General features: G+C 41.3%; 1 protein-coding gene across 2 annotated transcripts; it reads right to left on the bottom strand.

Annotated features, from left to right (window-relative positions):
• Positions 1 to 495: 495 nt before the first annotated feature.
• On the bottom strand, positions 496 to 12,323 carry LOC117350213 (butyrophilin subfamily 1 member A1-like). 2 transcript variants are annotated; one of them, XM_033924328.1, is made up of 14 exons: positions 12,201 to 12,323; positions 11,671 to 11,802; positions 10,744 to 11,097; positions 9,803 to 10,084; positions 8,660 to 8,788; positions 7,528 to 7,548; positions 7,206 to 7,226; positions 6,797 to 6,817; positions 5,633 to 5,653; positions 5,311 to 5,331; positions 4,902 to 4,922; positions 3,738 to 3,758; positions 3,416 to 3,436; positions 496 to 1,053 (listed from the first exon to the last, which is right to left on the bottom strand). In XM_033924328.1, the coding sequence occupies exons 2-14, from the start codon at positions 11,765 to 11,767 to the stop codon at positions 539 to 541; spliced, it is 1,545 nt and encodes a 514-aa protein (XP_033780219.1). In that variant the 5' UTR covers positions 11,768 to 11,802; positions 12,201 to 12,323; the 3' UTR covers positions 496 to 538. The 2 variants fall into 2 exon arrangements, with proteins under 2 accessions (XP_033780219.1, XP_033780220.1); XM_033924329.1 differs by lacking the exons at positions 3,416 to 3,436; positions 3,738 to 3,758; positions 4,902 to 4,922; ... (1 more) ...; positions 5,633 to 5,653; positions 6,797 to 6,817.
• Positions 12,324 to 12,609: the final 286 nt, after the last annotated feature.

Below are 12,609 nucleotides of genomic sequence, written 5' to 3'. Positions count from 1 at the left end.
AGTAGCAACATTCCAGAATCCCAAAGAGTAACAACATTCCATGGGGAATCCCCAAAGAGTAGCAAGATTTCATACTATCTATCCAAGGGCAAGCAATGGCTTCTCCCATGTCTGTCTCAAAAGCAGACTCTGCACACACAAAGTTTTAAGAAAGCAAATTAACATCCAACACCCTCATTACTGATGTTTCTGAGCTCATTATTTGCACATGCATCTTGATGTGCACATAAGGTCATGCACAGAATTTTGACATGATGTTTAGAATTTGGGGGTTCATGGGAGTATATGTGTACAGCGTGACCTCAGACAATGAGGATGTACCAGGAAAATTATATGAAAGGAGGATAAGGAATGACAAGCAGAAAAGTGAAAGGAAAAAAACTTTTATTCATAATATTCCAATTCTTAATGTTCCTGTATTTATGACATCATAAGATAATGAGATTTAATACAAATTGCGGAGAAGTACAAAGTCCTGTCCCCTCTCACAATCCTGCCAGTGATAGGAGATGTGAATCCTGAGCCAGTTCCCTCATTCCTAGTCTGCCACTTGTCGGATTCTCAGAGTTGTATAAGTATAGAGAAAAGGTCGGAGGGTCTCTGAGAAGGTGTCCGTGAAGGTGAAGAGATGAGCTTTATTATCTGCATTGTAAAAGGAGACCATTCCTGTCTCATAGTCCAGTAGGATCCCCACTGCATGGGGGAAGTCCTTTGGGTAGAATGGGGTCCTGGGGTGGGTGAGGGCCTGGTGTTCACCACTATACATGAGTGCCACTCCCCAATACCCCTCCCCTGGTGACTGTGGGCTCCTCCCCTTCCTCTTCACAGAGTCTTTACACACTCCCACAGCCCAGTCTTTCTCAGCCCCCACCTCTACCTCCCAGTAATGTCTCCCTGAGGTGATGCGCTGACACCCCAACACACAAAGGTCGGTATCAAATCTCTCGGGATCGTCTGGCAAAATCTGTCTTATGGCTTCTTTTGTGACGCTTTTCCGATCCTCAGACACCAGGAGATAGGGATGAGCAGTTTCAGGATCCAGAGTCACGTCAACTGCAGAAAAGAGACATATTAATAAATATGAGCACACACTTCTCATTGGCTCCCCACACACTGTCTCTAACCCTTATTGGCTGGTTCCTCAATCACTTACTAATTCACAAAAGAACCTCAACGAGTTAATGAAAGGGAGGATCTGATTGGTTAATTCTCTGCTTAATAAATCAGCAGTTACAAAAACAACATCTCCCTCTCCTCTATTCAGTTTTTCTCAATGATACTAAATCAATGCGACTTTTACATCTTGGACTCTGCTATACTGTTAGATCTTACTATTTTTTTATTGCATGACAGAAGTGGTTCTGAGGTTAGCCTTGGAGGCTGCCATGGCTCTGAGGAAATTAGCCTTGATTTTGGATGGAAGTGAATCATTGGACTGATGCAATTGGACACTCAGGAGCATATAATGCGCTTGGTAGCCGGCCAGCCTGGGTCAAAGGTAATGAGCAGCTGTGATGTGTGATTTAGGCTTTTGGTCTCCCATGGGCAGCATAGAATGATCCACTTATAGTCATGTTTACGCAGGACTTCTTCTGCTGGTGTCGCATGCGGAGTGGGAAAAAAGTTTGGAAGCACTATGAACTGACTGATGTAGAATTCTGAGATTATCTTGGATAGGGATTTGGAATAAGTATGTAGGGTTAATTTTTCTGGGAAAGAACTGAACGTAAGGCAGAGATAAGTCACTAATATCTGGTCATCGTTGCCCCCTCTGGCTGATATTACAGTGAAAAGGAAAAGAGTAATCCGGGTGAGAAGCTGGTCCCAGCAGTTCAAAGAGTGATCACATTAAGCAAAGTGAAGACTACATGAAGATCCCAGGCTGGTGATAGGCCCAACACTGGTAGTTTTATGTCTAGGAAGCCCCTCATGAAGCAGGACACAAGAGAGAGTGAGGAGAATGATGGAAGTGAAGTAGTTAAGACAAGACTTGAGGCATAGGGCAAGTGAATGAATCTTGGACTTTGGATGCAGCCCAGTGCCAGAAGCAAGTCCAATTGAACTAACAGGACCTCCCTGTAGAGGGTCTTGAGGCTGCAGGGAGGATGTCTTTGTCTTGAGCCACAGGAGAACTCGAGCACACTGGATCCCTCAGATGATGACACCCTACGATGTGCCTGCATCTCCCCTGCTTGTGTGCTGCTCAATATATTGCTTGGAGGGAAGTTAGTCTGATAATTCTTGCTTCTGAATTTATCTGACTAGACTTTTTACATTACATTACATTAGAGATTTCTATTCCGCCATTGCCTTGCGGTTCAAGGTGGATTACAAAAGAATTACAACAAAGGTATTACATGAAGAAGATATCTGGTAATTTCTAGAGGAGATACGGAGTAGATGAGGTTGTTTTGGGGAATCGGGAAGGTATTAGGGAGTGGTATTGGGAAATGGGAAGGAGTTAGCGGTATTAAGTCCGAGTAAGTTTAGCTGGACAGCGCTGAATGTTGGCGGACTTTAGCTAAGCCATGACTTTACCCTGGATCACTTTTAATGATTAACTACCAGTAAAAGCATTCATGAATATTGAAACTGATTGGGCAAAATCCATATCCAATTAAATCACCCATTTATGCCTGTTTAAAAAAGATACATATTCAAATGAGGCACTACCAGTGAACACATGTAATTGTGGGTTATCAAGAAAGTATAAATATGGGAACCAAGGTAACCGAAGAAACAGTATAAAAGACACATGATAAAAATGTATAATTCTGTGCAAGTATATACATATTTATTTTTAAAATTTCTATACCGTTTTCTCCAAAACGGTTTACACGGGATTACATATGGAATGGATATCATTGGTATTTAATTAGTTGTGCATTTTTCTAGTCTTATACAGCTGTTTATATGTTTATATATTTTTAATATGTGATTTTATGTATATATCCATATATATGTATTAGTTTTTTCTTTTATATTGATTGTTTTTCCATTTTATTCTAGCCTTGCTAGGACCCTGATGCAGACATTGTGCTGAAACACGACTGCGTTGGGTCAGCCAATTAGTAAACAATCCTTAATTGGCACCTGAAGCTCAAATCTCCACTTCCTTCAACTACTTTCGCTCTTTGGTTTTCTACCCAGTTTCTCTAGCCTCTCATTGTACAGCAACTCCTCCAGTCCCTTAACCATTTTTGTCGCTCTTCTCTGGACCCTTTCGAGTAGTACTATATACCATAGCGTGTAATTGTACCATAGCAGCTAGGTCCTCACCAGCACTGCCTAAGAAGTTCACTATCGTTGCACGATAAAGGTAAGTTACCAGGAGATCCTCCCACCCACCCAACTGACTGACTAATCAAGGCCTAGAACAGCTTCAGTCTCAGTAAATAATAATAAAATTACTCACGATTGTCATTAGAAAACTTTGCTGCAAGAAACAAAACAGGGAAAAATCAATGCACGCAAACAGGCAGTGACTTGAAAGTTCCTCCAGGATTTACGACCGTGGGATAAAATTCATCTATGTATCTCAGGTCCTCTCCCACATCCACTACAGTAGCCGGTTCCTTTACCACACTCTCTACATCATACCCAGGTGATGCCACACCAAGAAGACAAGTTGCCAAGCAACAGTTATGTCCACCAGCCACCTAACTACCTACATTTCTATTCATTGACTTTAGGAAATGGAAGTTTCATCCTCACAAAATAATTCTAAAATAACTCACCATTATCAGCAGAAAGCTTTGCTACAAGAAAACAAAAGAGGGGAGAATCAGAGTACAGTAATGAGTTATACAGACCTCTTCTTCTTCATCTGGAGTGTTCCACCTGTTGTAGAGCTCCAGATCATTGGCAAAGAGACAAATCTTTATACAGTATCACTTATGAAAAACTGAGCAGAATTACACTCAGGAATTGGCAGAATGACTTCTCTAATTCTGTTTCCTTATAGAATATAAATTTTTCAAGATCCATGGAACAAGAAAAATTGAATGAGGCACGTCTGTCCCCCAGAAGGAGCAGAGTTGGACTTTATGTAGTCTGAGATCATTTTAAGTGGTCATTTTAACTATTACACTTATGGTGCACTTTGTGAGACTTCCAAAATCCACCCAGATTCCACTGTATCTACAAAAAAGTGATATCTGCAAGCATAAGAGTTATTGGTGTGATGTACAATTGGGTGGGTTTTGGATGGCACGCCACGCAATCTTAGGGGGTTATGGTAAACTGTGTGCCTGGGACTTTTTGTGTGAGCTTCACTGCATGCGCCTCAAGGTGTCCCAGTGCTCTGCTGGGATGTCTGTATGGCCAGTCTACTAAAAATGCTGGCCCTCTCCTACGTCCCAATGGCTTCTTTTGTGCATTTTTTCATTTGACCTATTTTTTAAGGTTCAAAAAGATAGACGCACTGAGGACAAGCACATCTGAAATATCGCCATTTAAAAAAAAACAAAAAAAAAAACACCCCTCAAAATAGATGTTTTACAGTTGGGCATGTTTGGTACTGGATTCTTGTGCCTGTTTTGCAAAATATCCAAACTCATATTTGGACGTCATATTGAAAATCCCCACCCCCGGCACATGCTATTTTCACAATTCCTTTAGGACTTTCTCTTTAGAAATGAAATGCATTATTTATGTACCTCAGCCCTCTAGCCACAAATAATCTGGATTTCAGGACATCCTTCCAGCATTATCTTAGGTCATTGGTATCAATGTGTGCCATAACAGTCAGATCCCTCCTGGCACCCAAAAAGATCTGAGTTCTGCCATCTTAGAACAAGCAGGCAAAAGACCAAGAAATTCTCATGCCCAGCTATCGACATTTCTAATGGCTGATTTAGAAAACAGTTTCAGCCCCAGTAAATAATTATACAATGACTCACCATTAACCGCCAAAAGGTATTCTACAAGAAAACATAAGAGGGAAGAATCAGTGTACACAAACAGAGACACTGAAGTTAGCAAAGAAGTGAAGATTCTCCATGGACAAGCAAGATGAGTCAGCCATATATGTGTGGCTGACTTATCCTGCTGTCCACGGAGAACTCCTGTTACAGGTAAGTAACTACGTTTTCCTTCAGCACTTAATCCCCAGGAATGCAATGCAGTACTATATACCATAGCGTGTAATTGTACCATAGCAGCTAGGTCCTCACCAGCACTGCCTAAGAAGTTCACTATCGTTGCACGATAAAGGTAAGTTACCAGGAGATCCTCCCACCCACCCAACTGACTGACTAATCAAGGCCTAGAACAGCTTCAGTCTCAGTAAATAATAATAAAATTACTCACGATTGTCATTAGAAAACTTTGCTGCAAGAAACAAAACAGGGAAAAATCAATGCACGCAAACAGGCAGTGACTTGAAAGTTCCTCCAGGATTTACGACCGTGGGATAAAATTCATCTATGTATCTCAGGTCCTCTCCCACATCCACTACAGTAGCCGGTTCCTTTACCACACTCTCTACATCATACCCAGGTGATGCCACACCAAGAAGACAAGTTGCCAAGCAACAGTTATGTCCACCAGCCACCTAACTACCTACATTTCTATTCATTGACTTTAGGAAATGGAAGTTTCATCCTCACAAAATAATTCTAAAATAACTCACCATTATCAGCAGAAAGCTTTGCTACAAGAAAACAAAAGAGGGGAGAATCAGAGTACAGTAATGAGTTATACAGACCTCTTCTTCTTCATCTGGAGTGTTCCACCTGTTGTAGAGCTCCAGATCATTGGCAAAGAGACAAATCTTTATACAGTATCACTTATGAAAAACTGAGCAGAATTACACTCAGGAATTGGCAGAATGACTTCTCTAATTCTGTTTCCTTATAGAATATAAATTTTTCAAGATCCATGGAACAAGAAAAATTGAATGAGGCACGTCTGTCCCCCAGAAGGAGCAGAGTTGGACTTTATGTAGTCTGAGATCATTTTAAGTGGTCATTTTAACTATTACACTTATGGTGCACTTTGTGAGACTTCCAAAATCCACCCAGATTCCACTGTATCTACAAAAAAGTGATATCTGCAAGCATAAGAGTTATTGGTGTGATGTACAATTGGGTGGGTTTTGGATGGCACGCCACGCAATCTTAGGGGGTTATGGTAAACTGTGTGCCTGGGACTTTTTGTGTGAGCTTCACTGCATGCGCCTCAAGGTGTCCCAGTGCTCTGCTGGGATGTCTGTATGGCCAGTCTACTAAAAATGCTGGCCCTCTCCTACGTCCCAATGGCTTCTTTTGTGCATTTTTTCATTTGACCTATTTTTTAAGGTTCAAAAAGATAGACGCACTGAGGACAAGCACATCTGAAATATCGCCATTTAAAAAAAAACAAAAAAAAAAACACCCCTCAAAATAGATGTTTTACAGTTGGGCATGTTTGGTACTGGATTCTTGTGCCTGTTTTGCAAAATATCCAAACTCATATTTGGACGTCATATTGAAAATCCCCACCCCCGGCACATGCTATTTTCACAATTCCTTTAGGACTTTCTCTTTAGAAATGAAATGCATTATTTATGTACCTCAGCCCTCTAGCCACAAATAATCTGGATTTCAGGACATCCTTCCAGCATTATCTTAGGTCATTGGTATCAATGTGTGCCATAACAGTCAGATCCCTCCTGGCACCCAAAAAGATCTGAGTTCTGCCATCTTAGAACAAGCAGGCAAAAGACCAAGAAATTCTCATGCCCAGCTATCGACATTTCTAATGGCTGATTTAGAAAACAGTTTCAGCCCCAGTAAATAATTATACAATGACTCACCATTAACCGCCAAAAGGTATTCTACAAGAAAACATAAGAGGGAAGAATCAGTGTACACAAACAGAGACACTGAAGTTAGCAAAGAAGTGAAGATTCTCCATGGACAAGCAAGATGAGTCAGCCATATATGTGTGGCTGACTTATCCTGCTGTCCACGGAGAACTCCTGTTACAGGTAAGTAACTACGTTTTCCTTCAGCACTTAATCCCCAGGAATGCAATGCAGTACTATATACCATAGCGTGTAATTGTACCATAGCAGCTAGGTCCTCACCAGCACTGCCTAAGAAGTTCACTATCGTTGCACGATAAAGGTAAGTTACCAGGAGATCCTCCCACCCACCCAACTGACTGACTAATCAAGGCCTAGAACAGCTTCAGTCTCAGTAAATAATAATAAAATTACTCACGATTGTCATTAGAAAACTTTGCTGCAAGAAACAAAACAGGGAAAAATCAATGCACGCAAACAGGCAGTGACTTGAAAGTTCCTCCAGGATTTACGACCGTGGGATAAAATTCATCTATGTATCTCAGGTCCTCTCCCACATCCACTACAGTAGCCGGTTCCTTTACCACACTCTCTACATCATACCCAGGTGATGCCACACCAAGAAGACAAGTTGCCAAGCAACAGTTATGTCCACCAGCCACCTAACTACCTACATTTCTATTCATTGACTTTAGGAAATGGAAGTTTCATCCTCACAAAATAATTCTAAAATAACTCACCATTATCAGCAGAAAGCTTTGCTACAAGAAAACATAAGAGGGAAGAATCAGTGTACACAAACAGAGACACTGAAGTTAGCAAAGAAGTGAAGATTCTCCATGGACAAGCAAGATGAGTCAGCCATATATGTGTGGCTGACTTATCCTGCTGTCCACGGAGAACTCCTGTTACAGGTAAGTAACTACGTTTTCCTTCAGACTTAATCCCCAGGAATGCAATGCATTCGGCATGTACCCCAGCCCTCTCACTACAAATGATTTTACTGTTACGTATTCAGTGGCATTTTCCTGGGTCACAGGAGTTGCTGCAGGATAAGGGCCACCCAGATTTTGAATGGCTTTATCTGGATCACTATCCAGACGGCACCAGGGTAGTCCAGAGACAGAATCAATGTTCACCATTAGTATCTAAATAACTGGATATGACAGGATAAAGAGTGTTAAATTATCTGGATGGTTATTCGCAGAATGGCACTAAATATCGCTGTTTAACCTGTTGCTTGCGCCAACATCACTTCCTGGTCGTGGGACCAGAAATTGATGTCAGGCCGGTGAAGCAGCAGGTTAGAGATGCTGCTCACTGCCGGCAATCATTTAAAAAGGTAAAACTAGGAGGAAGGACATGTGTAGTATGGAAGGAATATGGGAGAAGAGCGACTGCAGTGGGGAAGAGTAAGAGAGGTGCACATCACAGTGATGCTGGATGCTTATTGCCACAGGTGCCTCCTTCCCTCACCGCACCCCAAATATTTGAGTATATATCTGGCCAGTACTCAGATATTTGGGGATAAATCCAAATGCTAACAATGACGACAGAGATTGAACATTGACCTAGAAACAAACAGATAATTATTTAAACACTGTGATTGGTATGTTATTCAAATACCAGCCAAAGGATTTAAATATAATACATATCTATTCAGGGTCAAGCTGTTTCTCCACTTCTTAATTAAATAGCTAGCAGAGGGGAGGGTAAAATCTCTGTCTCTTAGAGTCACTTCCCACTGGACACAAACACAAACTCAAGGGAGGCTTCAAACCCAACTAGGCCCAAAGGCTGAGCCCACACACATAGTACTTCTTCTCTTAACACATCTTCCATCATACTGTCAGGGTTTGGGGTTTACTGTACCTTTCTCTTTTCTTTCCTTTCTCAAGTGGTAAAAAAACAACACGACCAGCAAACCACATGAGATTAGCACAGACATCAAAATGAGGGTGAGAGAGACAATCCATCGGGACACCCGCTGGTAAATTGTGTCTGAAAAAGAAAGATTAAACCAAGTGGCGTGAACTTTAATTATTCTAGGATATTGCACCTAATATTTGACAATCCTTAATTGGATAATGGAACTGAACCTGAGGAAAGACATGGTAACAACCTTCTCTGGATCCAATTCTAAGATATGATATAGGGCTAAATTCAAGATAGATTGGCTGAAGTTATGTCCCAAATATTTGGGTGCTAAGCGGCATTTCTTTCATGGCAGTGCCATAAGGCTCAAAGGCTGGAGTAAATGCTCACAACTAAGGACTGGCAGTTAGGTGTGTAAAAGACATAGAAACATAATGGCATATAAAAGCCAAATGGTTCATCCAGTCTGTCCATCCACAGTAACAATTATCTCTTCCTCTCTCTAAGAGATCTCACATGCCTATCCAAGGCTTTCTGGAATTCAGACAGTCTCTGTCTCTACCACCTCTTCCTGGAGACTTTTCTACGCATCTACCACCCTTTCTGTAAAAAAAAGTATTTCCTTAGATTACTCCTAAGCCTATCACCTCTTAACTTCATCCCATGCCCTCTCATTTCGGAGCTTCCTTTCAAATGAAAGAGACTCGACTCATGTGCATTTATGCCACGTTGGTATTTAAATGTCTCTATCATATCTCTCCTCTCCCGCCTTTCCTCCAAAGTATACAGATTGAGATCTTTAAGTCTGTCCCCATACACCTTATCACGAAGACCACGCACCATTTTAGTAGCCTTCCTCTGGATCGACTCCACCCTTTTTATATCTTTTTGAAGGTGCAGCCTCCAGAATTGTACACAATATTCTAAATGAGGTCTCACCAGTCTTATACAGGGGTATTAATACCTCCTTTTTCCTACTGACCATAGCTCTTCCTATGCACCCTAGCATCCTTCTAGCTTTCACCCTCACCTTTTCAACCTGTTTGGCCACCCTAAATTTTGGCGCCTTTTATAGGGGGGATAAAGTAGATCTCATTCACATGAAACTTTATATTACTGAAACTTCTCTCGGTAACTGACCTGCTATAGAGATCACGGACTCTTTGTCTTGGCTCAAGATGATGTTTCTGATACGACAGGAAATGCTTCGATGCTGATTTGTTCTCAGAAGAAGGGAAGATTTGACCTTGAATAGGCCATTCTGCTCTTCTGTTTCTGTTTCTGATAATGACATCAGGCTTTGTCCATCTTCTTGTCTCCAGGCCACTACAGGCTCTGGATACCATCCAGAAGATTCACACAGGACCCTTAACTCTCTGTCCTGGTGGTCATGCAGAGATATGGAAGGAGCACTGCCCAGACCTAAAGGAAAACAGAATGTTCTAGATTCATTTTATGATAGTGACATATATGAAACAGAATGAAGATTTTACCACCTGTAGCTGATGGAGATAAGGCCCAGAAATCCTGATCAACAGCAAAACTGGAAATACTAGAGGTCCAGAGCACTGATAAATTTCAGGTGTTAGGGCACCATTTGACTCCCTGGCACCTATGGGGTTTTTTTTTGTCTTGCATTTCTATATATTTTTTTTTAAGTGATCACTGCTGAAACCAAAACAAGAACCTCCTCTCTTCTGCATACTATAGCTATCTGAGAGTTTCAGTCACTTGGTTCAGGAATTCTCATGCAGATAGGAGGCTGAAATCAAGGCAAGTTGTTTATACAGTTAAACAAGATATAAATATATGAAATAAAATGTAAATTTAAAAGAATGATATGCAATTATGATTTTTTTTACAGGGTGTTCTTGAGCCCATCATGTTTATTGAATTTGATTATTGAACTCTTGGAGGTACCGGGAGATTAATGAGCTGAACATTAAGTGAAGAGTGTCTTTTCATCTAAGGTACCCAGTATTCTTACAGCAGCTTTGGTGTGGTGTCTCCTGCAATAAAGTGTCCTTGAATCTTTCAGTCAACAATAGAATAAACAGAAGAGAACAAAAGCTTCCACTTACCGGCTACTTTCAGCTCCACTACTGCTTTTTCATAGTAAGTATCAAGTTCAAAGAAACAGGTGTATATTCCTTCATCATCGAGTCCAATATTTCGTATCCTCAGTGGCACGCTTCCAGAAGAAATGCAATCTTTGATCAACTCTGTCCTGCCTCGGTATTTTGAGTTCTGACGCTCGTTCTGATCCATCCCATTCTCATACCGGTGTACAATAAAGTCGGAACTTTTTCGGAACCACCTCACTTGCATGTGCTGAGCACTGAGGGCTGGGGAGAGGCGGCAGAGTAACACGGCATCTTCACCCAGAACGGCAACCACCGGTTGATCAGGGCCAGTGACCTTAAAGTGTTCGGTTACTTATGGGATAAATAAATGGAAAGACATTAATTAGCAATAGACAATATGGGAGAGATGGATGAGACAGGCAAAAGATGTATAACTAAATACGCTAATTACAATAGCCGTATGTCAAGAAAATGATCCATAAGTCCAAAAATTCTCCTCTTTGTAAAGCTGGATAATCTTTAAAATGTTCTTTTTGGATTGAATGAGAGAGAGACAGAGAGGCAGGGACCCCTTGTACTCTCCTGACCCAGGCAACAGTTATGGGGTGGAATTCGGTGAGGGTAAGATGTATGTTTTGTATTTGATTTTCAGTACCAGGAAGCTAACTTAGGATGTTCAGACTATGAAAATGAATGGGGGGGTGTTTCGGTGTGGTGTGTATAGATCAGAAAAGGTTATATTTCCCCCAAATTCTAGCTCACACAAACAGCAGGTGTGAATAACTGCACATACATTTAACTTCAGCGATATTCAAATAGAAGCACACACACATAAAGATTACACATAAAAAGAATCCACAAAATTAGTACCAAAATACACTTTCTGAGAATTTCCACAGGTATGAAAAGCCCAGTGACTCTTACCCGCATTTCCAGTCTGGAAGTGATGAGAAATCAACAGAAAAATAAATCCGGGAAGCGAGGAGAGAGACATTCTCCAGGGGGATTCAGGAAAACCCATCTCCAGTGGCCCTGAGAAGAATACAATTATGTTCCCTAGAAGAGAGTGAAATGAAGTTACTCTGACATAGAGAGCTCTGGAGGCTCAGGGGCAGGAGAAGGTTCCAGAAGGATGTGACTGAGAAGCATTGATAGAACTGTGGTGGAGAAGGAGCACCTCAGGACTAGAATAGTTGGGGGAGGAGGAATTTGAGGGGGGGCTGCAGGGTAATAGCGAGAGGTGCTGTCTGTACTAGTATTCTCCTATTATTTATACCAATCTTTATCTTTGTTATATTTTAAATTATTTTCTCCTGCTAAATTTTTCCCCACCATATTCAGCCAGCATTCTTATAAATACAGTGACCACCAGCTAAATGAATGAATTTATTTATTTAGCTTTCTTAACCACCTTAATGAAGAGTTTCCCCTGGATATTCGTCACTGGTCTTTACCTGGACACCAGAACTAAATATCTGGGTCTTTCATGGCTGTCAGAATTTACCCAGCTCCAATCTGTATTCAGAGTAAGTGTCTGGATAGCTCTCCAGCCAAAGTATGGCTGCCTTGGATCTGGACACCAGTGCTGTTATCTGTGGTGCCAGATGACTTCTGGATCTACCCAACTTCACCATCAACCATGCCAGTGCTAATCAGATAATTCCATGGTGGTCCAACACCATATTCTAGGCACTCTCCAATCAAATTCCACCATATATCATGCTGGGATCCAGTTAGTGCTGTATAAGTGGGTAGGCGTGATTCTTCCCCAGTTAAACCAGTTTATTAATTTTTTCCTATTACTACAACTACTTCCATTCAGTTGTGTCTGACCCTTTGGACACTCTTTAGGCCAGTCCTCGC

Source organism: Geotrypetes seraphini, chromosome 16 (genome assembly GCF_902459505.1).
Source record: "Geotrypetes seraphini chromosome 16, aGeoSer1.1, whole genome shotgun sequence".
NCBI classification, from domain to species: Eukaryota; Metazoa; Chordata; class Amphibia; order Gymnophiona; family Dermophiidae; genus Geotrypetes; species Geotrypetes seraphini.
This window is presented reverse-complemented; position numbering and strand designations above follow the sequence as displayed.

Bases quoted from the DNA above. Each gene is read 5' to 3' on its own strand.
- LOC117350213 (XM_033924328.1), bottom strand. From the start codon at position 11,767: ATGGGTTTTCCTGAATCCCCCTGGAGAATGTCTCTCTCCTCGCTTCCC. The intron at 11,098-11,670 runs GTAAGAGTCACT...TTATCCCATAAG, and splicing joins CTTCCAGACTGGAAATGCGG to TAACCGAACACTTTAAGGTC. The intron at 6,818-7,205 runs GTGAGTAATTTT...GTTTTCTTGTAG, and splicing joins AAAGTTTTCTAATGACAATC to AATACCTTTTGGCGGTTAAT.